General features: G+C 43.8%; 2 protein-coding genes and 1 long non-coding RNA gene across 14 annotated transcripts in view; 1 reads left to right on the top strand and 2 right to left on the bottom strand.

Moving 5' to 3' along the window:
• Window positions 1–1,933, bottom strand: part of raph1a (Ras association (RalGDS/AF-6) and pleckstrin homology domains 1a) — an 85,821-nt gene extending 83,888 nt beyond the window's left edge. The window contains exons 1-2 of one of the 8 annotated variants that reach the window (XM_061840859.1): window positions 1,841–1,933; window positions 1,082–1,287 (exon numbers count right to left, since the gene is read on the bottom strand). The gene's annotated coding sequence lies outside the window, so the exon portion shown is untranslated. The other 7 variants (XM_061840858.1, XM_061840860.1, XM_061840863.1 and 4 more) reach the window with 7 other exon arrangements.
• LOC133511859 (uncharacterized) lies at window positions 606–20,420 on the top strand. The gene is made up of 2 exons (XR_009798049.1): window positions 606–741; window positions 19,687–20,420. It is a non-coding gene; the product is annotated as an uncharacterized LOC133511859 (long non-coding RNA).
• An 870-nt stretch (window positions 20,421–21,290) lies between these two features.
• Window positions 21,291–27,080, bottom strand: LOC133511858 (trace amine-associated receptor 6-like). 5 transcript variants are annotated; one of them, XM_061840869.1, is made up of 6 exons: window positions 26,956–27,049; window positions 25,713–26,187; window positions 22,590–22,759; window positions 22,450–22,507; window positions 22,149–22,266; window positions 21,291–22,085 (listed from the first exon to the last, which is right to left on the bottom strand). In XM_061840869.1, the coding sequence occupies exons 3-6, from the start codon at window positions 22,757–22,759 to the stop codon at window positions 21,700–21,702; spliced, it is 732 nt and encodes a 243-aa protein (XP_061696853.1). In that variant the 5' UTR covers window positions 25,713–26,187; window positions 26,956–27,049; the 3' UTR covers window positions 21,291–21,699. The 5 variants fall into 5 exon arrangements, with proteins under 5 accessions (XP_061696853.1, XP_061696850.1, XP_061696849.1 ...); XM_061840866.1 differs by having other exon boundaries at window positions 21,291–22,507; window positions 25,713–25,838; window positions 25,952–26,187; XM_061840865.1 differs by having other exon boundaries at window positions 21,291–22,507; window positions 26,951–27,045.
• Window positions 27,081–27,302: the final 222 nt, after the last annotated feature.

Below are 27,302 nucleotides of genomic sequence, written 5' to 3'. Positions count from 1 at the left end.
TACCTGTGTTAGTTTCCATCAAATGATTACATGATTATTTTGTTGCTTTTCAGTTTACAGCTACATGAAGTATCTACAAGGTACTGACATGTACTAGACATCTCTACGCAAGCCTAATGTTTTTACAAGTGTATGTGAGTCGTAATAATTATTTTTTGGAGGGGTGGGGTAAGGAAAAGCCTAAGCCAAGGAAGCAACCGTACATATTTGGTAGGGATCCAAGAAATTCCTCTCACACTTATCATTGCAAGATAAGGCCTTTTCCCAACACGTTCCCCCGATTTCTTAGTGAATAACGCATAAATCTTCATGTTAAAATCCTGACGACAATGAGGGGTGTGCAGACTAAAACTGATTTGACCCATCTTTGGTCTCCATAGCTCTACCCTTTACCCAAATACACTGGCCCCTGACTGCTAATTTTGACGTGACACTGAGAGTCTGTATCTCTTGCAAGCCATTCCAATGACAGCTGTTCGGGGATCGAAGGGCGTCGTTGGGGGAGTTCACTCCCATGTGTGCGTCAAGTCTCACCCGTGCCACGCCTTGCTCGTTGTCCGTCCCTGCACGCCTGGCTGGCCCAACAAGGCTCAAACAGAGAAACTGAAAGAGGTCGGCTGGAGAGGCACTCTCAGCCAGTTGCGGTTCCCTCGCGAGCCTGGTGTGCGTGTAACCCAAGGCCTTGCGGCGTTTTGGGAAACGGTGCCTGGTATAACAGCGTGCAAGGGCAAGAATCGACGTGTATGTTAACGTTGAAATAAATGGGAAAGAAGGGAGGTCTTCTCTATCACCTCCATCGCCTCACGTAGTCTTTACCCGTTTTTACATGCAGAACGTGTACACAGAGGACGTTGCGGTGTATGACATCCAGCTACTAATAGGATTAATTAACTTTTAATTTTCCTTCTTTTAACCGACAAATTGGATTTAAAGGAATAACGTCCATTATGACGCAGCGTTAAGAGCGCTGGGGGATTTTATTTATATTATTATTTTTTTTCATTTTTAAAGGAGGGAACAACAACCAAAGACTGGCACAGATGCGGTAAGGTGAGGTGAGCGAGGATTCGGGTGTACTTACCGCACAGATTTAGGAACCCAAAGTCTAAACCTCAAAGCAAGAGGGTGGGGGGTGAGCCCTGAGAACTCCCGCAGGAAAAGGGCCGAGGCTTTTGCCGGTTTAGTTCCCGGTTTTGGCGGACTCCTCTTCCACAAACGGAGCCCGTTGTCCCTCGTAACTGTCTGCCACAGTGACGAGTCTCACTAGAGCCCGGAACGCCGCTGACGCTGCTGGCAAGATAGCGGTTAAGCTAGCTGAAACTACCTCCGGCAAATCTTTTTCAGAGTAAAAATGTTTGGTGAGGAACGCCACAAAGGGATTCATGGGTTCAAGAGGCTATGAAACGATATTGCGAATCCAACAAACGCCGAAACTTGTGAAACCGTTTGGAATCACTTTATCTTGCATTTCATCCGGTTGCCTGACTTGTAAATGCGAATTTGACGTATGATCTTCACCAAATTGATTAAAAGGACGCACGCCATTCTTCATCAGAAACGAGTTGTAGTCCATATACAGTACAGTACTATACAGTATACCCGCTCATGGTGTACCACTCTACTAGCAGAGAATTTTATTTTGAAGATTAAATAACTCAATCCCGATGTTCTGACCGCGATTTTCACGGAGCCATGTCTCAACACCGGATCCCTAAAAAAATTATAACTATACCAATGAACGTGAATCCACTGTTCAGCGCGTTCACGGGGCCCCCGTTTCCTGACCTGCCCAACACCGCAATATGGAATTCTATTTTATTTTATTCTATTACATTCTTACCTTTACCGAAATCCCAACATCCCTGTCGCTGACTACTATAACCACAACACCCAGTGCAGTTTCTTTGGGGGTTTGTTTTTTTTTCGGTTCTTTTCATATTAAAGCCTGATCTCTAGTGGTTTAATGTGGTAAGTGCAGTTGCTGGACTGCTGCGGCTCCTCGAGAAACAAACATAAAGGGCATAAAGTCCCTTCCAAAAAGTATACAAACGGCAAGTTAAATTCCATCCATCCATTTTTCTGCGTCGCTTATCCTCATAAGGGTCGCGGAAGCGCTGAAGCCTATCCCAGCTTTCATTGGGTAGGAGGTGGAGTACACACAGAACTGGTTGCCAGCGAATCGCAGTGCACATAGAGACAGACAACAGTCACACTCACAAACACACTTAAGGGCAATTTAGAATGTTCAGTTAATGTATGTTTTGGGGATGTGGGAGGAAACCGGAGTACCCGGCCGGACAAAACTCATGTAGGCACAGGGAGAAAATACAAACTCCACACAGGCGGGCCAGGGATTTGAACCCCTGTCCTCAGAATTGTGGTATCAACGCTTGTTCCACTGTGGTGTTTGTCACTTCCTTTATTTATTCTTCTTGTTCTTCTTCTTCTTTTTCTTTCTGCTTGTCCCGTGAGGGGTTGCCACAGTGTGTCATCTTTTTCCATCTAAGCCCTTTTCCTGCATCCTCCTCTCTAACGTGCACTGTCCTCATGTCCTCCCTCACAACATCCATCAACCTTTTCTTTGGTCTTTCTCTCGCTCTTTTGCCTGGCAGCGCCATCCTCAGCACCCTTCTACCAATATACTCACTCTCTTGTTTCTGAACATGACCAAAGCATCTCGGTCTGCTCTCTCCAACCTTGTCTCCAAAACATCCAACTTTGGCTGTCCCTCTAATGAGCTAATTTCAAATCCTATCCAACCTGTTCATTCCAAGCGAGAACCTCATCATCTTCATTTCTGATATCTCAAGTTCTGGTTCCTGTTGTTTCTTCAGTGCCACCTTCTCTAATCCGTACATCATGGCCGGACTCACCATTGTTTTATAAACTTTGCCTTTCATCCAAGCAGAGACTCTTCTGTCGCATAGAACACCAGACACCTTCCGCCAACTGTTCCACCCCGCTTGGACTCGTTTCTTCACTTCTTTACCACACTCTCCATTGCTCTGGACTGTTGACCCTAAGTATTTGAAGTCATCCACCCTCGCTGTCTCTTCTCTCTGGAGCTTCACACCTCCTCCTCCACCCCTCACATTCATGCACACATGTTCTGTTTTACTTCGGCTAATCTTCATTCCTCTCATTTCCAGTGCGTGCCTCCATCTTTCTAATTGTTCCTCCGCCTGTTCCCTGCTTTCACTGCAGATCACAATATCATCTGCAAACATCATGGTCCAGGGGGATTCCAGTATAACCTCATCTGTCAGCCCATCTATTAGTACCGCAAACAGGAAGGGGCTCAGCGCGGATCCCTGATGCAGTCCCACCTCCACCTTAAATTCTTCTGACACACCAATGGCACACCTCACCGTTGTTCTGCTGCCCTCATACATGTCCTATACTATTGTAACATATTTCTCTGCCACACCAGACTTACGCATGCAGTACCACAGTTCCTCTCTTAGTACCGTATCATCGGCTTTCTCTAGGTCTACAAAGACACAATGTAGCTCCTTCTGACCTCTGTACTTTTCCACGAGCATCCTCAAGGCAAACAATGCATCAGTGGTACGCTTTCTCAGCATGAAACCATACTGTTGCTCACAGATACTTATTTCTGTCCTGAGTCTAGCCTCCACTACTCTTTCCCATAACTTCATTGTGTGGCTCATCATCTTTATTCCGCTATAGTTTCCACAGCTCTGAACATCGCATTTGTTCTTAAAAATGGGGACTAGCACACTTTTTTTGCCATTCTTCTGGCATCTTCTCTCCTCCTAGTATTCAATAAAATAGGTTCGTCAAAAACTCCACAGCCACCTCACCAAATTGCTTCCATACCTCCACTGGTGTGTCATCAGGACCAACTCTTTCCATTTTCCATTCTGTTCAGTGCCTTTCTAACTTCCCCCTGACTAATTATTGCCACTTCTTGGTCATTCACGCTGCTAATCACATTATACACAATACCCTCAATTTCAAATTTCAGCCTCATCACTCGATCTGATACTCTTTCACTTCCAAGACATTCTTAGCCAGCTCTTCCTTTAAAATAACCCCTACTCCATTTCTCTTCCCATCTATTCCATGGTAAAATAATTTAAACCCTGCTCCTAACCTTCTAGCCTTACTCCCTTTCCACTTGCTCTCTTGGATGCACAATACATCAACCTTTCTCCTAATCATCATGTCAACTAACTCCTGAGCTTTTCCTGTCATAGTCCCAACATTCAAAGTCCCTACACACAGTTGTAGGGACTGTGCATGCCTCTTCTTCTTCTGCCGACTAAATCGCTTTCCTCCTCTTCTTTGTCTTCGACCTACATTACCTGAATTTCTACCTACGCCTTAAAAATTAACATTGCCAGGGTTGGGCGTAGTTAGCCCGGGCCACGACCTATCAGTTATGGAAGTCATTTGATGAATGCTCATATATGTTTGACACAGTTTTATGCCGGATGCCCTTCCTGCCACAACCCTCTGCATTTATTCGGGCTTGGGACTGGCCTACAGGGCACACTGTCATGCCTCTAGAGGGACACGCAGGGCCCCGCTGGTTGTCCTCCTGGGCGTCTCTTCGTCCTACCATCTCTGCGGGGGGACGTCGTCAACTGGGCCCACACGAATTGGATGGTCTCCCACCCGGGCATAGCGAAGATGTGCTCGGTGATCAATCAGCGGTTCTGGTGGCCCAACCTGGCTGGGGACGTAAGGGAGTTCGTCAACGCCTACCCGGTGTGTGCGGCCAACAAAACGTCCCGCCTGCACCCTTTTGGAGAGCTGCATCCTCTGTCCATTCCTTCTCGCCCATGGTCACATATTGCGGTGGATTTTGTCACTGGCTTGCCTCCCTCCCAGGGGAACACAGTGGTCCTCTCTATTGTTGACAGATTCTCCAAGATGGTCAACTTTGTGCCGGTCCCGAAGATCCTGTCTGCCAAGCAGACGGCCCAGTTGCTGCTGGACAAGGTCACCCGATACCACGGGCTTCCGGTGGACATCGTTTCGGACAGAGGACCGCAGTTCATCTCGCGTTTCTGGAAGGAGTTTTGCACCCTCATCTGCGCCTCGGCAAGTCTGATATCAGGCCATCACCCAGAGTCCAATGGCCAGACAGAAGATGTGCTCGGTGATCAATCAGCGGTTCTGGTGGCCCAACCTGGCTGGGGACGTAAGGGAGTTCGTCAACGCCTACCCGGTGTGTGCGGCCAACAAATCGTCTCGCCTGCACCCTTTTGGAGAGCTGCATCCTCTGTCCATTCCTTCTTGCCCGTGGTCACATATTGCGGTGGATTTTGTCACTGGCTTGCCTCCCTCCCAGGGGAACACAGTGGTCCTCTCTATTGTTGACAGATTCTCCAAGATGGTCCACTTCGTGCCGGTCCCGAAGATCCTGTCTGCCAAGCAGACGGCCCAGTTGCTGCTGGACGAGGTCACCCACTCCCACAGGCTTCCAGTGGACATCGTTTCGGACAGAGGACCGCAGTTCAGCTCGTGTTTCTGGAAGGAGTTTTGCACCCTCATCTGCGCTTCGGCAAGTCTGATATCAGGCCATCACCCAGAGTCCAATGGCCAGACAGAGAGGGTCAACCAAGATCTGGAGACCGGCTTTCGCTGTTTGGCATCCCGGGACCATAGCACGTGGAGCCAGCACCTTCGATGGGTAGAATATGCACACAACTCACTACCCTCCACCTCCAAAGGTATGGCTCCGTTCCACGTTGTGCATGGCAACCCCCCCTCTCTGTTCCCTTCGGTGGCCACGGACTCCGTGGTGCCGTCGGCCCTGGCAGTGGTACGTCGCTGTAAGCGGACCTGGGAGGCATCACGCAGGAATCTGCTGCGCATGGACAGCTCCTACAAGTCCACAGCGGACCGCAAGAGGAGAGGTGCGCCGATGCTCAAGGTGGGACAGTGAGTGTGCCTGTCCACCAAGGACCTTCCGCTGCAAACTGTGTCACCCAAGCTGGCCCCAGGTTCATTGGTCCGTTCCCCGTCAGTAAAATCATCAACCCTGTCGACGTATCCCTGAAGCTCCCTAGGTCGATCAGGGTCGATCCTACTTTCCACGTAAGCAGGCTCTGTGCGACCCGTCTGTCGCCACTGGTTCCTCCGTTCAAGCCCCCCTCCCTTTGCATGGTGGACGGCGGGCCGGTGTATTCTGTGCGCCGGCTGCTGTCTTCACGTCGCGGGGGCAGGGGGGTCCAGTACTTGGTAGACTAGGAGGGGTACGGTCCGGAGGAATGCTCCTGGATCCCCTCTCGCTTCATTGTGGACCCCTCCCTCATCAGGGACTCCCACACGGCCCATCCTGATGCTCCTGGGCCACCGCGAGCAAGCCGTTGGGGGGTGGGGTACTGTCTTGTCCCTGCCGTCCAGTCCTAGCTGGGCGTGGCCAGCTAATTGGAGGCGCACACCTGAGCCTCATACAGTCTGATTAACTCTGTTATATATAGGACCCTGGAGACGACTGGTCCTTTGCCAGATCGTTGCCTCTCATGCCTTGTTCCCGCACTTCCGAGCTCCTGACTCCGACCTCCCGTGTTCCGACCTGTGCCTGTCTACCGACCTTCCCCGTAAGTCTGCCGTCTCTGATCCTGCTGCTTGTTTGGACTGACTCGTTGATCTCTGATACTGGAACGAATAAAGGCATATACCGCACCGCTTCTCTTTTACCTGAGTCGTGCTTTTGGGTCCGTCCTCGAGCCTCGTTCGTGACACGCACAGGAATTGTGCACCCCTTCAGGTAGCAGATAGACAAAAACAAGCAATCAAATAAACAAAGTCAGCACATAAGATACACAATTCACAAACTACCTAGTCTATGTTAAAGTTGAAGTCAGATAAAAGCAATCAAATATACAAAGTCAATGCATAAGATGCACAATTTACATAGTACTTAATCTGTTAAAGTTTAAGTCAGGTAAAAGCTATCAAATAAACACAGTCACCACATAAGGTGCACAAATCAAATACTACCTTTGTGAAAATATAATGTATATGATGATTCAAAGGATATGCGGACGTAAAGGATGAGGTGAATTTGTTTGCCCGCTAGGCTAAACTTGGGCCGAGCAGCTTCTACATGAACGATCCGGCTCGTATTTGGGTACTAACATAAGATTTGTTACATTTCCTATCAGTCCTCACGTCCCTCGTTGCACCCATTGTTTAGGTCGTACACGTTCGATGCTTCTTCAACAGCACTGTCTGATCGCAAACGCTACTCGTTGATAGCCAGCTAAGCTAAGGTGGTTTGGGCCTATAGGCACGTTTAAGTTGATATACGTAAGTAAGTACACACTATCCTCGTTGTAAATGAAACAGGTTTTGTAGGTCGTGTAAGTACCCACTATTTAATGTTTACCTCCTCAGAAAATATTTGATTACATACGTTGCTTGATTTTCCCGAGCTAGGCTCGGCTAGGCTAGTTCCGAGCAGCTTCAACACGAATGCAAATGGCTCCAATTTGAGTACTAAGATTATACAGATGATGATTTTAGTCCACTGAAGTCATCACCAGAGGCATCCCATGTCGAGTACTCAAAACATTCGGTCCAAATTCAGCAGGATTTAGTTATCGAACGGTCGCACAGGTTAGAGCCTCTTCGATTTGTTGTCACCAGTTTGGAAACCGGAAGCCAACTTATTAATTAATTTATTATTATTATTATTTATTATTATTTTGTGTACTGAAACCATTTGGGTTTCAGACCCAATTATGAATATGACACAAAGTTTCAGAATTCCAGTTTTTATTTCATGGTATTTACAGCTTGATATGTTCGTCAGGACTTACCTCTTTTTGTTTGAAGCCACCCTCTTTTCAAGTGAGCAAAGGTATTGAAACATGCATTTATTTTTTGTACCTCACCAGAGTCGCGGGTGTGCCAGAGGCTATCCTAGTTATAGGCCAGGAAGTGAGTTACACCCTGAAGCGGCATCTTCAGTAGATCAGTTTTCACGGTTTGAAAACTGATAAAGGTCAAGATCGGCGGGAAGATAGCCCTTGATGTGTTGAAGAAGAATCTGTCAAAACACTTGGTGATAACCACCTGGCAGCAATCATTCATATTGGTAGTGGGAAACGTCTTTGTTCCCAAGATGATTATGGCAGATTTCAGACATTACGGGATGACTGCCTGGGCCAGGCAAAGGTTGAAAATCCTGGTAAAGATTGAGGTGAGCTGGGAGACACACGCTCTGAGTACCTTTCCAGGAATTCCAATAGGGTTGGAAGCCTTTTTTTAGGGTTCACTGTTAGGAGCACCTGCCTAATGTCATGCTTACAGAGAATGAAGGTGGTGGTGCAGGAGCTGGGTGGGATGGAGGCGGAGCAGAGGCTGATGGGTCCTGTTGTTGTGTTATTTCAATGCAGGCAAATAACCTGTTTAGGTCCTCTGTCAGTGTTGCATTCAAGCTCTCTGGTGTTGTCGCAAAAGCCTCTCTAATTCCCAATGTTGTTAATCCCCTGCCACACCTCTCATATATTGTTGCTGGACAGGTGGGAGTCCATTTTTATTTTACAATTCACTTTTGCTTTTTTAAAAACTTTTTTTCATATCGGATAAGTAGACCTGTAGTGGTTGTTGTCACCTAATCTGTAGGGAGCATCTCGGGTTCTGAGGAGTGTACAGACCAAGGTCGTAATGCAGGGTTTCTCATTGGGAAAAATCTTTTTTTTTTTTTTTTTTGTCCACAGTTACAATACTGATGCAAAACATAATGTAGTACAGGGTTATAACAGTAAATGATTCTAGATTCTCATATCCAAACAAATCCCAGTCTGTGTGTGTGAAACAGTCCTGCAATTTGGAGAGAGGATTATCAAACCAGGTAGTGACAGTCTTGAAGGTGGACTTGTCCCTGGGTTTGAGGTGGGTATAGGTTTGGGAGAGCAAGAGGGAAAGGTAGTGTAATTGGCCGAGTTAGAGGAGTGGTATGCCTCTGTATGCGTGCTCGATGTTAGTGTAGACATTATCAAAAGTATTCCCCCCTCTGGTGGAACATCTAGCATGTTGCTGGAATGTGGGGTGTGGGGTCTTCAGATTGGCGCTACTATCTGGACACCATCAGGGGGAGCCTGATGGTGTTTGTGTATAATGTCATGCAGGAGGGAGATCGCCTCGTTTACATTAGCTCTGAGTGGAATATACACAGCTCTTATGAACACTACTGTTAGTTCTATTGGAAGAAAAAAAACATTCACGTTAAGGACATGTACTTGAAATGAGGAGAGCAATGCCTGTCCACAATAGTTCCATTGTTGTACCAGTTGTTACCAACATACATGCAGAGTCCCCCACTCCCGCTCTTGCTGGTGACCTTAGTCATGTCACAGCGTAGCAATGTGCGGACTGCTGGCTGCATGCTAGTATTGGGTATGTCCGGATGAAACCAGGTTTCGGTGATAATCAGTACAAACCAGTCATGAACATAACAATTACCAGCAAATTGTAATTCCAAGTCTTAATTTTTATGCACTACGAATCTGGCATTGGAAAGACACAGGCTCGGTAGAGGTGGCTTGTGTTGTTGTCTCCTTAGCCTTAGCATACCACCGGACAGCCCCGGTTCTGCTTCTTCTTCTGTCTCTGTCTCCACCGCCACCATGGCCAGCAATCCAAGGAAAGCCCGGTGATCTTGTAATGTCAACCAGGATGTTATGCATGTGGTGAAAGACACTTGCCACCGGTGTCTGATGTTGATCACTAATCTCAATAAGACTCTGACAGGTATAGTGAATGTTTGCCAAAAAAAAAAATTAAAAAAGAAGTACCATTATACCCATAAGAGACACTGAAAGGGAGAGCCGTAAGCCACTGCAAAATTGTGTGCTGCCATGTTTTATGATGTAGAACGTCACCTCCCTGCCAAGGAAAGAGCCTGAGCTGGTGTGTGAGGTTGAGAAGTTCCAACTAGATATAATCGAACTTGCCTCTACTCACGGCTTGAGCTCTGGTACTAGTCCTCTTGACATGGCTCGGAGTCTGTCCCACGCTGGAGTTGCCCACGGTGAGAGACACCGAGGAGGTGTGGGTATACTTATTGCCCCCTGGCACTTGTATGTTGCCATTCACGCTGGTGGACGAGAGGGTAGCTTTACACCACCTTCAGGTGTGTGTGTGTGTGTGTGTGTGTGTGTGTTGCTGTTTGTGCCTTTGCACCAAATGGCAGTTCAGCATGCGCCCCCCCCCCCCCCCACACTTTTTGGAGTCCTTAGAGGGGGTGCTAGACAACGCTCCTGCTGGGGACTCCATTGTTTGGCTGGAGGACTTCAGTGCTCATATGGGCAATGAGAGTGAGACCTGGAAGGGCGTGATTGGGAGGAATCATCCGATCAGAACCCAAATGGTGTTCTGTTTTTGGACTTCTGTGCTCATTACAGATTGCCCATAACAAACACCATAATCAAGCATAAGGTTGTCCACACGTGCACTTGGCACCAGGACACCCTAGGTCAGAGTTCTATGATCGACTTTGTGGTCGTGCCATCGGACTTGCAGCCACATGTCTTGGACACCTGGGTGAAGAGAGGGGTGGACCTCTGTACTGATCACCACCTAGTGGTGAGTTGGCTTAAATGTGTGAAGATGCCAGTCCGATGTGGCAAGCTCAAATATATAGGGGGCCTGCTGGGAACGTCTGGCAGAATCCCCTTTCAGAAGGACTTTTAACTCCCTTCCTCCGACAGAACTACTAATTTTCAAGAGAGGTGAGGGACATTGAGTCGTGGCTGTATGATGGTCGGAACTATTCCTTATAAAAGTCGTGCAAGATGTAAAATCTTCTTTCTTTAGAACAGGTACGAGATAAGTGTGTCAACGTCCCACATTGTGTAAAACTTGTACAGAGTCCCTTCACCTGTTCGCGGTTCCCATAATAGACCAGTGTGATGACAGTGCAATGACAGTCAGTCCATCTATCCATCCATCCATCCATTATCTGATCTGCTTCTTTTCACAAGGGGAGCGGGAGCGCTGGGGCCAATCCCAGCAATCTTCGGGCAGGATGCAGGATATACCCTGAACTGGTTGCTAGCCAATCGTAGGGCACACAGAGACAAACAACCAGTTGCACTCACAATCACACCTAAGGGCAATTTAGAGTGTTCAATTATTGTATGCCTTTGGGATGTGGGAGGAAACCGGAGTGCCTGGAGAAAACCCACACTAATATACAAATATCACTCTCTCTCTCTTTCTCTCTCTCTCTTTCTCTCTTTCTCTCTCTCTCTCTCTCTCTCTCTATACTTGTGAAAGTATTCGGCCCCCTTGAACATTTCAAACTTTCACGACTTTTCTGGCTTCAAACATAGTTATTAAAATTAAAATTACATTTTGTTGTCAAGAATCAACAACAAGTGCGACTCAATTTGAAATTTATTGGATATTTGATACTTTTTTAACAATTAAAAAAAAATGAAAAGTGGAGCGTGCAATATTATTCATCCCCTTTACTTTCAGTGCAGCAAACTCCTACTAGAAGTTCAGTGAGGCTCTCTGAATGATCCAATGTTGACTGATGATGATAAATAGAATGCACCTGTGTGTAATCAAGTCTCCGTATAAATCCACCTGCTCTGTGATAGTCCCAGGGTTCTGTTTAAAGTGCAGAGAGCATCATGAAGACCAAGGAATACACCAGGCAGGTCCGAGATACTGTTGTGGGGAAGTTTAAAGCCAGATTTGGATACAAAAAGATTTCCCAAGCCTTAAACATCTCAAGGAGCACTGTGCAAGCAATCATTTTGAAATGGAAGGAGTATCAGACCACTGCGAATCTACCAAGACCCGGCCCTCCCTCTATACCTTCACCTCGAACAAGGAGAAGACTGATCAGAGATGCAGCCAAGCGGCCCATGATCACTCTGGTAGAACTGCAGAGATCCACAGCCGGGTTGGGAAAGTCTGTCCATAGGACAACAATCATTTGTACACTGAATCAATTTGGCCTTTATGGAAGAGTGGAAAGAAAAAAAGCCAGATATCCATAAAAAGTCTTGTTTAAAGTTTGCCAAATGCCACCTGGGAGACACACCAAAAGGTCTGCTGATCAGATGAAAACCAAAATTGAACTTTTTGGCCACAATGCAAAACGATGTTTGGCTTAAAAGCAACACATCTCATCGCTCTGAACACACCACCCCCACTGTCAAACATAGTGGTGGCAGCCTCATGGTTTGGGCCTGCTTTTCTTCACCAGGGACAGGGATGATGGTTAAAATTGAAGATGAATGGACCCAAATACAGGACCATTCTGGAAGAAAACCTATTGGAGTCTGCAAAAAAACTGAGACTGGGACAGAGATTTAGCTTCCAACAGGACAATGATCCAAAACATAAAGCCAAATCTACAATGGAATGGTTCACAAATAAACATATCCAGGTGTTAGAATGGCCAAGTCAAAGTCCAGACCTGAATCGAATCGAGAATCTGTGGGCAGAGCTGAAGGCTGGTGTTCACAAATGCTCTCCATCCAACCTCACTGAGGTCGAGCTGTTTTGCTAGGAAGAATGGGCAAGAATATCAGTCTCTTGATGTGCAAAACTGATAGAGACATACCCCAAGTGACTTGTAGCTGTAATTGCAGCAAAAGGTGCCGCTACAAAGTATGAATGCAAGGGGGCTGAATAATATTGCATGCACCACTTTTCAGGTTTTTATTTGTTAAAAAGATTAAAATATCCAATAAATTTCATTCCACTTTATGAGTGTGTCCCACTTGTTGTTGAATTTACCAGCTGATCCACCGTCCCGCTATATATATATACAGCGTCATGTTGGAACAATTGGTTGTAGAATCTGTCTGGCCCCAACTTTTCTGAGGACTAGGGTTCAAATCCCAGCCCTGCCTGTGTGGAGTTTGCATGTTCGCCCCGTGCATTTATGTCATGGGCTTAGTGTTTACATTTGCAAATATTTGTTTTCCCCAGGCAAAGAACATGATAATAAAACCTAATGTTTTTACTTCAATTACGTCACTAGTGTTAATACTATAATAATCAGGAATAACGTAAATAGCTATCAGGTTATAGGTTTCCATCCATCCATCCATCCATCCATCCATCCATCCATCCATCCATCCATCCATCCATCCATCCATCCATCAATTTTCTTCTGCTTATCGTGAGTTGGGTCGCAGAGGAAGAGCTTGAGCAGGAAAGCCCAGACTCCCCTCTCCTCAGCCTCTTTGGCCAGGTCCTCTGGGGGATCCCAGGCCAACCGGGAGACATAGTGTCTCTGGCGTGTCTTGAGTCATCCCCACCGCTTTCTTCCCGTGAGACATGCAGAGGACACCTTACCAGAGAGTCTTCCAGGAGGCATCCTAACCAGTTGCCCAAGCCACCTCATCTGGCACCTCTCAAGGGTGAGGATCAGGAGTTCGAGCTTCTCCCCAATGACTGAGCTTCAAACTGTAAGACGTGGTGCACACTGTCCGATGAGGCTGAACCCAATTGTAGCTACATAAATTATAGCTAAGGTATGCCATACTGCGAGGGGAGCCTTGGCGGGACACTTGGCATGAGCCCTGGGGGGCATTTTTGACTGTCCACAAAGCACATGCCAATGGGTTGTGTAAACCCCCATGCATTCATGAGAACTCCGGTGAGGGTGAAAAGCTGGTTCACTGTTCCATGCCAGGCTGAAAATCACACGGGTCCTTTTGAATCTGAGATATGACTTCCCGACAGACCCTCTCCAGAACACCCTGAATAGACCTTATCAGGAAGGCCAAGGATTGTGATCCCCTTGTTGTTGGAACACATCTTCCAGTCCTCCTTCTGAAAAAGGTTAAGGACTTGTATTATGTTAATTTCCAGTTATCATGTTATATGGGCCTATTACATCTGAGAAGGAAAACCTTATTATATTATGGGCGGTTATGGGCTTCTGAAGTTCCTCATTCTACACCAGTGGTTTCTATCTGTTTTGAGGACATTCCAAATGGTTGGATTAGTTTCAGCCAGCCATTGAACAGTACTCTAGGTTTCCTTTTGGTTACACCTTTAACTACCGTAGTACAGTTTATTGTTAATGTAACCATCACAGCTGTCAAAACCCAAATGGAAACTGAGGTTAGAAGTTCATAATTTATTGCATGACTAATACATTTTAAAGGACATACCTGTCCAACACAGCTGTCAGTTACGTTCAAGAACTTTTCCTCAAATGAAAATGCAGGGGTGCAAATAAAAAATGCTATTTTCCAACTCTGTGGCATTTGTGCTTTCTGATCCACATGTTAATTCGTGGAAATAGAAGCTGAAATGTTCATCTCTTGACTCATATTTATCTGTCGATGTCAAACCAAAATATTAAAGTCAAGAAATTCACCTCACCGTTCCAGTACTTTGAAAGAGGTCACAGCACTGTCTTGAAAGTACTGAGTCTCAGCAGCAGGAGGAGACAAAAACAATGAAAAGAAACTACTCTCATCACGACATCTCACTCGTTGTAATTAATATGCATTGTATGCAGTTTGCTTAATAGTTGACGATTTGTGAAATAAATTATACTGATAAGAATGCAATGCATCCATCTGTGTCTTGAAATCTCGACATACATTTTACATTATAGCATACAACAATCGCAAATGATGTCAACATGACAAAGTCAAAATTACTGTAAATTCATTTAACAATGTAATATGGCAAAAAGGCTCACACCTCACAGGAAAGCCTGTTGCCACAAGCACAGAAGCCAAAACTAATGTTTTTCTGAGTAACTGGCTGAAAAAGACGAATGTTTTTTTTTTTTTTTAAACTAGCCAATAGGTTAGGTGGACCAGCAGGATGTGAGGCTCTGTCCCAACAATGGCACAAGGCAGAAAATGGTAATGATTTTAATAACTTTGCCAGAGGAGGAAAAAAAACTGTTTGAATGCCTACTAGTTTTAACTTGCATTGATTGGTAGTGCTTACCTGACAGAAGGAGCTGGAAGACGGTGGCCAGGATGTGGAGTGTCCAAAAGGATCCGGCCCGCTCTGGACCTAGATCGAGTGGCGTGCAAGTCTTTAAGAGTCCGTAGGGTGGTGCTGACAATTCATGAGGGTTACATCTGCGAGGCATCCGAATTGGATGCCCCAGCAACCTCATCTGGCTCCTCACAATGAGGAGGAGCAGTGGCTCTACACTCCCCTTCTGGATGACCAAGCTTCTCACCCTATTTCTAAGGGAGAGCCAGGACACCCTATGGAAGAAACTCATTTCGGCCACTTGTTCTGGGAGCTTGTTCTTTCGGTCAAGACCCACAGCTCATGACTATAGGTGAGGGTATGAACGTAGGACTGGTAAATTCAGAGCTTTGCCTGACTCAGCTCCCTCTTTACCACAATTGATCGATACAAAGTCCGCATCACTGCAGACGCTCCACAGATCTGCCTGTCATGTCTCACTCCATTTTATTCCTCACTTGTGAAAAAGATCCCAAGATACTTGAACTTTTCCACTTTCAGCACCGACTTGGGGAGGGCACGTGTGAGCATTGGAAATCACAGCTTGATCAAACCAACAGAACCGCATCATCAATACTAAGGCCAACAAAAAGGACCCCCTCTATGTTTCGTCTGTGCCTAGAGATGCTGTCCAAAAAAGTTATTAACAGAATCGCTGACAAAGGTCAGCCTTGGCGGAGTCCAACTCTCACTGGAAACACACTTACTGCCAGCAATGTGAAGCAAACTCTGACACCGGTCATACAGGGACTGAAAAACCCATACCCCATACTCCCGAAGGATCTGCACAGGATTCCCCGAGAAACACGATTGAATCCCCTCTCCAAGTCCACATGTAGACTGGTTGGGTGAAATCCCAAGCAACCTTGAGGACCCTGCCGAGGGTGAAAAGCTGATCCACTGTTCCATGGCCAGGATGAAAACCACATTGCTCCTCCTGAATTCGAGATTTGACTTTCCAACAGACCCTCCTCTCCAGCATCCTTGAATAGACCTAGCACGGAGGCGGAGGTGTGTGATCCCCCTGTAGTTGGAACACACCCTCTGGTCCGTCTTCTTAAAAAGGGGGACCACCACCCCAGTCTGCCAATCCAAAGGCACTGTTCCCATTCTCCATGTGATGTTAGAGGGATGTGTCAGTCTAGACAGCCCCAAAACATCGAGAGCCTTTAGGAACTCGAGGCAAATCTCATCCAACCCCAAGGCCTTGCCACCAAGGAGCTTTTTAACCACCGAGGTGACCTCAACCCTAAAAATAGTAGAGCCCGGCACTGAGAATCCAGACCCTGCTTCCTCATTGGAAGGCATTCCAGTGGAATTGAGGCAGTCTTCGAAGTATGCACCCCACTGACTCGTAACATTCCGGGTAAGCAGCATCTCATCCTCACTATGAGCCCCAGCACGTCACAGTTTGCACAGCCCCATATTGCCGGTCAAACCATGCTGCTCTGCACTGCGGGAGCCATTCAACCAGAGCAGATTCAAATTGCCCGAGACCTGCTGTGCTGTGGGTTGTCACAACAGATGAGACAGATATTCAAAGAGATAATTCTGTGGAATACCAGCTGAAAAGACCAGAAAATATTGATGGATTTCAAATTACCAAGAAGTATTTATTATGCCAATTTGGCTCACTTGAGAGCAAATCGTATTTAAAAAAAGAAAATAAACTGTCTGTCGCTGAGAAGTTTAACAGAGGTTAACGTGTGGCCGCAATCACTTCCTTGTACGTTCCGTGGAGACAACTCCATGCTCTTTTGTTTTTTTCTTTCACTCATAATGAATGAGAATTTGTGTAAAACCAGTGGTAATTTATTTAAATATTGGTATTTGTATTGAATACTAGCTGAAAAGATCGATGAATTCTGTCTGTCAGAGATGTTCCTAGGAAAACAGCTCAGACAAGCCTTAAGGACTGTAGTGAGTAAATTCAAACCAACCAAGATTGTCTTTCTGAGCTCGCGAGGGACAGGCAGGGAGACCCACGTCATGAGTTCTCTCCCTCAGACTGCCAAAGTGGTTGTCCCTGTCTGCTCTTTTTTATTGCTTTCTCAGGTCAAAGGGTTACATGGTTACAAGCTCACACAGTGAAAATGCTGAAACAGATGGCTACACTAACAGGACATAAACACCAAGGCACATGTTTCTTCAAGGCTGCAAGAGTGTCCTGATAAACCCACAAAAGAAAAAGCAGGGCATTGTTTAAAGACATGTTTATGGTATTTGAGGGTATCCCCTTGGGGTAAAAAGGGGGATATCTCCTCCCAGTGTTGGAGTATGTGCTTAAGGTCAAAAGGGAAAGACGCTGAGGTCAGGATGGAGACATCGCGTCCCAGTGTTCGGGAGTATCTGCTTGAAGTCGGCAGGGTGGGCATCGCCTACCAGGTGTCACTGGGTCACATTCTAAGTCACGCACGCAGCTCAGAAAGAGAATAATTCAGACAAAACAGAAACAAACGCATGATCAAACAATTCTAACAGTAACTATAGTAGTAATGATATGCTTTTTTAATGATGACTAACATAATAATGAATTCTTTCACACTGGCAAAGGTTAACGTGTGGCCGATTACGCTTCCGTGATCACGAGCCGTCTCCCCGTTGTCTTTTTTTTTTCCAGTCATCGTTAATGAATGCAAGTTTGTGTAAAACCAGTGGTCATTTATTTAAATGTTGATATTTGAATTGAATACTTGCTGAAAAGATCGATGGATTTCGGCAAAGGTTAACGTGTAACCGAATATGCTTCCGCGTTCATGAGCCATCTCCCCGTCACTATGCTGGATTTATTCCTGATTGAGAACAGATCCAGCATCGAAGTATTTGTATGTGTCCAGACTTTTATACGCTTTTGAACTTTTCAGTGTAAATCTCGATAACTGACTCACCATATACATGTGTACAGTGAAGAAAATGAGTATTTGAACACCCTGCTATATTGCAAGTTCTCCCACTTTGAAATGATGGAGGGGTCTGAAATTTGCATGTCTACTGTGAGAGAGACAATCTAAAAAGAAAAATCCAGAAATCACAATATAGGATTTTTTAAAATTATTTATTAGTGTGATACAGCTGCAAATAAGTATTTGAACACCCGAGAAAACCAACGTTAATATTTGGTACAGTAGCCTTTGTTTGCAATTACAGAAGTCAAATGTTTCCTGTTGTTGTTCACCAAGTTTGCACACACTGTAGAAGGGATTTTGGCCCACTCCTCCACACAGGTCTTCTCTAGATCAGACAGATTTCTGGCGTGTCACTGAGAAACATGGAGTTTCAGCTCCCTCCAAAGATTTTCTATTGTGTGTAGGTCTGGAGACTGGCTAGGCCATGCTAGAACCTTGATCTGCTTCTTACGGAACCACTCCTCGGTTTTCCTGGCTGTGTGCTTCGGGTCGTTGTCATGTTGAAAGACCCAGCCATGACCCATCTTCAATGCTCTGACTGACGGAAAGAAGTTGTTCCCCAAAATCTCTCAATACATGGCCGTGGTCATCCTTTCCTTAATACAGTGCAGTCGTCCTGTTCCATGTGCAGAAAACCACACCCAAAGCATGATGCTACCACCTGCATGATTCACAGGAGGGATGGTGTTCTTGGGATAGAACTCATCATTCGTCTTCCTCCAAACACAGTTAGTGGAATTATGACCAAAAAGTTCCATTTTGGTCTCATCTGACCACAAAATTTTCTCCCATGACTCCTCTGTATCATCCAAATGGTCATTGGCAAACTTAAGACGGGCCTTGCTTGAGATGTGCTGGTTTAAGCAGGGGTACCTTCCGTGCCATGTTTGATTTCAAACCATGACGTCTTAGTGTAATACCAACAGTCACCTTGGAAATGGTGGTCCCAGCTCCAAGTCCTGTCGTGTACTCCTGGGCTGATTCATCACCTTTGTAAGGATCATTGAGACCCTAAGAGGTGATACATTGCATGGGGCTCTACTCCGATTGAGATTGACCGTCATGTCTAGCTTCTTCCATTTTGTAATGATTGCTCCAACAGTGGACCTTTTTCCACCAAGCTGCTTGGCAGTTTCTTGTGGAGTTGTACAATTTTGTCTCTGGTGTCTTTGGACAACTTTTTGGTCTTGGCCATGTTACAAGTTTGAGTCTTACTGATTATATGGGGTGGACAGGCGTCTTTATGCAGTTAACAACCTCACCCAGGTGCATCTGATTCAGGATAATACATGCAGTGGAGGTGAACTTTTAAAGGCGGATTAACAGGTTTTTGAGGGTCAGAATTCTAGCTCATAGAAATAGTTCAAATACTTATTTGCAGCTGTATCACACAAATTAATTCTTAAAAAAATCATACATTGTGATTTCTGGATTTTATATCTCTCACAGAGGACATGAACCTACGATGAAAAATTCAGACTCCTCCATGATTTCCAAGTGTGAGAACTTGCAAAATAGCAGGGTGTTCAAATACTTATTTTCTTCACTGCATATCCAGTTGTCCAAGACAAGCGGAAGCGCATTAACAGTCCATTTTCTTATCGGCGAAAACATCGACTTCTGCATTAAATATGGGTCCTCTATGCCAAGTGTCTCTCATATTTCCATGTATTTATTATCACCTTCTAAATGTTTAACGGTGTCAGAGAAACCCTGGATGTCGTGCTATAAGACGTATTTTCATTTTGTCTCAACGGATTTAAATTGCAACAATGCTTTGTTTGACCGGCAACATGTCTAATCACATGATTTTATGACGTAGGTACAAGAGCTCTATACTCTGTGTTGATGATGCACTGCTTCCCCCTTCTGAGATGCTGGACGGTGGACCAGAATTTTCTTGAAGCTGTCTTGAAGTCGTTCTACATGGCCTCACCGAACTCCTCCCATACCTTGGTTTTTGGCTCAGCAAGGAACAAAGCTGCATTCCGCCTGTCCAGCCGGTACCCATCAGCTGCCTCGGGAGTCCAGGAGGCCAAAAAGGTCTAATAAGACACTTCTTCGGCCTCCCTCACTGTTGGTGTCCACCAACGTGTTCGGGGATTGCTTCCACGACAGCCACTGAGCACCTTATGGCCACAGCTCCGGTTAGCCGGCTCAGCAATGGACGTGTGGAACATCGTCCACTCGGACTCAATTTCCCCCTGCCTCCACGGAACATGAGTAAAGATCTTTCAGCGGTGGGAGTTGAAACTCCTTCTGACGGAAACCTGCCAGCCATTCTCAGCAAACCCTCGCAATATGTTAAATACCAATGACAATGTATTTATTCATGTACCTGTATGTACCACAAGACATGATATGCCCCAAGGAAGCTGCCTATACATAACCTCTAATAATTTTTCATTTATTAATGTGATTACAATTGCATATGTTTTTATTTGGTTTATATTATTTTTTTATTTTTGATTAACTACTTTGCATTTTGTTTCAACATTAATGTGAATTGTGTTTTCCAATGCACTTGAGTGCAAAATACAAGGATCAATCAATGGATGGAATAACCAAAAGAATAATTGATTACAAAATATTCAATCGTAAACATTTGAAATGAGATACTTTTTTCCAAAACTTAAGCAAATATTCATCTCAAATTCTGGGGTGTGGCTTTATATTCAGTATGCTTAAATGCAAATGAGTTGCCTTCAGAATTTACCAAATTAGAAACCTGTGAATAATTCCCTCTCAGGATAAATATACTTGTTCTGCGAAGGCACTTAAGTTGATATAAAATAAAAAAATAAACATAAAATAAATATCTTTGGTTGTAAATTGGCAAAATGTGAACAGTTTGAGTAGATATAAATACTTATTCAAAGGACTGTACATCACTAATGTGTATGAGTGTCTCGCAAGATGTATGTGTGTGTATTTGTAGGTACCTGTACACTTACTCTATACAGTACTGTATGTATAGTATGTGTCTACAGTATATATTATTACTGTAGATCTATTTTTATATTATGTATAAAATTTCAAATTCATGATGCATACCTATAAGACACACAAGATAAGTCCCAAGCAAGGTGCATATAACCTTTATTTTTTCATTTCCTAATTTGCTTATAATAGTATGTATTTTTATGTCTGCGGTTTCAAGTGTGAATTTTATATTTCAATCTTGTAATTTAATGAATGAATCTCTTTATTTTCCTACAGCCTATTTGATAACTAACTTTCAAAATGTGCTCTGCAATTGACATACTGTACACATTTACATGAAATGAAACACCACATGATGGAAGCAACCCTTTATTTCCAAATGCAGTCATTGACAAAATTTATTTACAGGAACAGCCTGTAAAGGTTGAATCAGAAAAAAAAAGAGACACTCATCTCGATATATATTACATACAGTACAAGCGTCTACAATCCAGCAGTCAAAAATAAAAACACTTCTGGCAAGACCATTTTATGTGTACATATCATTTACGAGCAGATGGAGCAGTGCATTTGAACATTTCGGGAAGAACATACAAAAATGTATGCAGTGAAATTATGGATAAATTATTTTGAGTATGATTTTGCAAGAACAGCAAGTCCAGTGAATGTGGTTCCACACTTATACAGTAGGTAATGACTACTGCAGTTCTCAGAATATAATTGTTCGACAAAAGGAAAAGGGGGAACAAATAAGCAATAAACTGTTGTTTTATGACTGTGAACATGTACAGAAGCAAACAAAAAAGAAGCAGCAGCACAGTATATTTTGTACATATTTCTTAATTTTCTCAAAATTTCAGAGATAAACACACAACAAACCTTTAAATGGCATCTACATTATAGTGGTCTGACAAGAGTCAGGCTTCAGAATCTGCATTGTCACAATGAGCTTAATGGATTTTCTGAACCAAGGATAGAAAATAGCATAGATCAGCGGATTCAGACAGGAATTGAAGTAGAACAAGCAGATGATAAAGGTTGCAGATGACGCATTGAGCAGAACATCCTGGCCTGAGATAACAATGCAGAAATATGGCATGATACATGCGATAAATACCACCACCACCACCCCTAGGGTCCTGGCTGCCTTCAGCTCAGACCTCCTGGTGGCTGCACCTTGCAATGTGACGCCCCCTGTGCAGGTGCGCAAGGCGCGTGCCTGTGATATGGCCACTGCAAACACTTTCATGTGCAGAACCAAAATGACAGTGATGGGGCCTATGAAGGAGACAAATAGGTCTGTGATTCCCACAACGTACGTGACTACAATCACACACTCACCTACACAGCTGTTGAACCTGCCTGGTTGCTTCAGAGAGTCTAGCGAACACATAGAGTGGAAGACAAATGATGTTGCCCAACATAAATACACCGAGATATCCACTCTAGTTTTTGTCACCTTGACAGTGTAACACAGAGGGTCACAGATAGCGATATAGCGGTCGACCGAGATGAACACCATGCTTCCGATCGAAGCGGATGTGACAGAGTGATCCACAATATAATACACAACACACATCAAATCACCAAAGAACCAACAACCATCAAGGAGGGAAATCTGAAACAACAAGAGGAAACCCACCAAGAAGTCGGAGATGGCCAGCGAAAGTAGCAGGAGGTTGGTGGGGGTGTGCAGCTGCCTAAAAAAAACACAAAATCACAATATCGTTATCATAACTCCATCATGAAATGTGAAATTACAAACAATTGCTGAAGCATTACTTGAAGTGTGAGATGGAGATGATGACGAGCAGGTTCAGAGTGACAGTGATCAGAGAGATGACTGACAGGAGCATGTAGGAGGTGACCAGGTGAGGACGCTGCGTTTTCCTGCAGGAGGTATTGACGAGCTGTGGGAAGCACAGCTCACCTTCCACCGGGACCGCCATCATCTGAGAGTGCAGGAGATGAGCCCCTCCTTTTACATCTTGGCTTTTTATTTCATTTCATCCAACATGGAAGACAACCTCTTACCATACTTTCCTTTCCCCACCTCTTTCATCATCTTCCCCCCCTTCAACATCCTCCCATGGTTTGGGCTCAGTGTTATTTCGTCATTAATAAGCTTCGCAAATATGAAAACTTTGTTCAGTGACATCTTGCGACTACACTAAACACTAAATAGTTTGTATACAAATAAATGTACTTTGGAGTGGCAATGCTGCAAGGAAAAGTGGACTAAAATATCTCAGCAGATATGTGACTCAATGCAAGTTACAAAACATGTTTGATTTTAGCTGCTGTTGCTGCGGGTGTCCCAAACAGTTAAACTAGGTTTAGTTTTTTTTTTTTAATCCTTAATAAATCAAATCCCTTTTAAAATCAACATTTTATGTTTATTTGAGTTGTCTGCTTGATAATCCCAAACTCTGAAGTGGTTTCCCCAGTTTATTCAAAAAAAATATCATGCTCTAAAAATTTGTGAAGGGGGCCAATACATTTTCATCGCACTGTATTTCAGTACCAGGTTTTCTTCATGTATTATTATTTTTACATAATAAAATGAAACTAACAGTGATTTCCAATATTATGAATCCATTTGGAGCAATCAGTAAATTAATTGGCCTGGAAACAGGCCTTTTTCATCTACAAAATTGACATACTGCTATGTGCTGTTGTGATGTCATCGACATTAAAGACCCAAATTGCTGCACACCAAGTTTGGACAAAGGAATATACTGTACTTTAAATATTGTCACTGTGGGCTGTACTCCCTCCACCTCCAAAATGACAACTTTTCAGGGAATTTATCAAAAATAACCCAAAACAATTAACAGCAGTAATAGACCGAAGACTCATGAAGTAGCTGTCGGCCCTTTGCAGATCTGATTGCTACTCTTGATGGATAGGATTCCAATTATGCCATCTTGTGTGTCATAGAGGTCAGAGAACACAGGTGATAGGTGAAGCATGAAGTTTTTTTTCTATCGTTAATTGATCTGATTGGTCTAAGGACTGTGGTGACGTCACTGGAAACCTATCCATTGATGGTAAAAGCCACATGAACCTTTGTGCTAAAGTTCAAACAGTGGGAATAAACTGTAAAGCAATACTAGCGCAACAAAATTCTGCACAAGTTCACAGTCTTGATTGAAACATGATGCTAGCAGGCTACAATCTTATGCTTGCTAGCAGTAACTCGGGTTTGTAGCTGTAACCCAGTTAAAAATTGCTATAGTTAAAAGTTAAAATAAATAGAGTAGCAATTAGGTTATAGGTTTTCTTTATACAAGGTGGTGGTGTTAAAGTGTGTGCTGAATTTATTTTCTGTTGAAGGGATTTGTATTTAAATGTGTTTTATTACTTTGTGAAAATAAATACTTTTGTTTGTCATTTTATTGTTGTAATTAGTGTTTGAGAATGACAGGAAGTGACGTGTTGAAAAGACGCAGGATTAGTTAAAGGCGGACATTTATCAACATTGTTCAACGTGTTTGACAAGAATTGTTGACAGTTCAATGATGATAGTGTGTTGTTTGAGTGGACTATTCAAATCACGCTGTAACATGGTGGAATTAGCCGCTAATACAGAGGATAAGTGGATGCATGGAACTTTGCTAGGACGCTAGCAACAAGCTAACGCAGCTAGCGAGGACTGTTTTGGACCACGTGGAAGAAGACGAGGACGCTAGTGATGAGATGATGCTACCGAGGCCTGCATCGGCTAGTGAGCCCTCCATCAGCTGGCGGGCCTTGCATCAGCTAGCGAGGCCTGCATTAGAACAAGGACAAAGCTTCGCAACAGATCGAACCGTCAGGACTTGGATGAGGCTGGACGATTGGACACAACCCTCAACGTTCGTCACTCCTGCCGCTTGAAAAAAAAAAGACATTGGGGTTTGAATTTCCTTCGTTTTGCCAGCTATGTTATATTTGTTTGGGCCCTTAAAGTAAGTTAAGTCAGATTAACTTTGGTCTGCATTCTGTAACCTGTTATGTTGACTTTATTTGAGTGTTTGTTGTGTATACATGTTTGATTTTCCATCCTTTATTTTGCTATTAAATGTTCACACTTTTTGTTAAATAACCAGGTTTATTATTTGACTATCTGCAAGACAGTTAAAATAATGGTGAGTTTATTTGGTAGCTTGATTTTTTATTTTAGGATAATATTAACTCATAAGGGGAAATATTATTTCAGAGATCTTTGGAGAGGGAATAAGTGCACAAGTAAAGAGTAAAGTTGTAATGGAAGTTTTGAATAATTAACATTGTGTCAATTGATTAGTTTCTAATTTAGATTGAGAAAAGAACTCAGGCTAGCTACCTCTCGTCAAAGTATTATATACTTGAGTGGCGCTACATAGCTGTTGGCTATGCAGAACAGTCTGCCATAAAGAACCCATCATATTATTCATCGTATAACTCATAACAGCAGTCGGCAACCCGCGGCTCCGGAGCCTCATGCGGCTCTTTCATCCTTATAATGCGGCTCTGATTGGCTTGGGAAAATAAATTACTAAAAAATTTTTTTTGTATTTAATTGAAGTGCGTTTTATTTGTGTTAGTTTTTATATTATTTTAGTTCTAAATTTGAAGATTGTGATCTTGAAATATTAAAATATTAATTAAATTATTTGATATTATTTTTTTGTCGCTCAAAATAGACGTCACACTGTGGAAGCGGGTATACCCGATGAAACGCCGTCTATTTTGAGCGACTTTCAAGCCCGGCAAAGCCAATGGAGAAACATGCTGCGGTAAAGTAGTAGAAGTTTTTTTTTTCCTTCATTTTAGATGTGCGGCTCCCAGTGTTTTCTTTTCCGTGGAAACCGGGTTCAAATGGCTCTTTCGGTGTCAAAGGTTGCCGACCACTGACTCATAACAACCAAAGCCTCCACTTACCTTGGAAACTGACTGTTGAAGCTTCTAGCATTTCACCCAATGGATAACAAAACTGCAACAGAGAATATCATCCTCTACCATGTTTGAGATGAGGAGCAGGTCAATCGGGGGTACCCGTGGGTCACACTGCCACAAATGGTCACAGATGATGTGGACTTGACTGTCCTGTGTCTGGACCCTTCTGCTCCCAAAACTATGGACCACTGGGCTCAGCTGGGAGCTAAAGCTAAGTCACTCACCAGCTCCACATGAAACCTGGAGGAGTCACGGATCACAGCTGGCAGAGGGACCCTGGTTGCAAATCTTCTCTCTTGCCCACACCTGCCTCAGGACCTCAAGCTCTCAAATACATTTGTGATAATTTGACCATAAGGATTTTCCTCCACTTGGGGGGCACAAGATTGCTCCAAAATTTCCAGAGGATAGCCAGCTTTTGCCCCCTGCACCAATGTTGTGTCAACGATGCAGATCCAAACTGAGATGGGGACGGAAGCCAATTATTGGACTAAAGTAAGACGTTACTTTTGAATAATATGACTCCGTTAAAAAGTACTCATCCAAATATTTATTTGACCAACCGTAACAAAATACTCAAAGTACTCAATAGTACTCCAGTATAGAGTAATTTGTCAGTAACTGAGATGGGTACGGAAGCCAATTATTGGACTAAAGTAAGACGTTACTTTTGAATAATATGACTCCGTTAAAAAGTACTCATCCAAATATTTATTTGACCAACCGTAAGAAAATACTCAAAGTACTCAATAGTACTCCAGTATAGAGTAATTTGTCAGTAACTGAGATGGGTACGGAAGCCAATTATTGGACTAAAGTAAGACGTTACTTTTGAATAATATGACTCCGTTAAAAAGTAGTCATCCAAATATTTATTTGACCAACTGTAAGAAAATACTCAAAGTACTCAATAGTACTCCAGTATAGAGTAATTTGTCAGTAACTTATTTCTTTTTTTTTTCATCAGAGCATGAACATCAAATAAAAAAAATATATATGGGAGTTGACAAACACTTGCCACATTTACATTTTTCAATGCCTAAAAAACAACACCCTTGGACCCTACAGAAACATGATTTGCTTTATTCGCTTAAATTAGTTCATGAAGAAGTTGTTTGCTAAACAGACTGAGTGATTGTGTGTGTGTCTCTCTCTGTGTGTGTATCCATGCCTTTCCTAAATTTGCCACATCTGCTGCCAAACAACAGCAAAAATATCTTCACCTTACCACAAGGTGTTTTCTCAAGTTAGAAGTGGGCTGAAATATCCAAGTTTGGCCAGTCACAATTTAAGAGCCGTATGACAAAGCTTGGGTTTTTCTTTTTGTTGTTGTTTGCTTTTGCCCGTGAACACACCTATGCGGCTCTTTTTCTTTCTTCAAATGAGTCATTTTGATTGGCTCATGAAGGTTACGTACATGATCATGTGACTGCCTTGTGTCATCTGATTGGTGAATTGGAGTCAAATAAAATTTGTGTTTACGTTTGATTGGCGCAACGGTGCCATATGCAGAATATGAAGATGGAGACCAAAAATAGACATGCAGATGTATGGATGAATTAATAAATGTAGTGA

The sequence above is a fragment of the Syngnathoides biaculeatus genome, chromosome 14, assembly GCF_019802595.1.
Source record: "Syngnathoides biaculeatus isolate LvHL_M chromosome 14, ASM1980259v1, whole genome shotgun sequence".
NCBI lineage: Eukaryota > Metazoa > Chordata > Actinopteri > Syngnathiformes > Syngnathidae > Syngnathoides > Syngnathoides biaculeatus.
The sequence above is the reverse complement of the archived record's forward strand: the minus strand, read 5'-3'. Positions and strand labels throughout refer to the sequence as shown.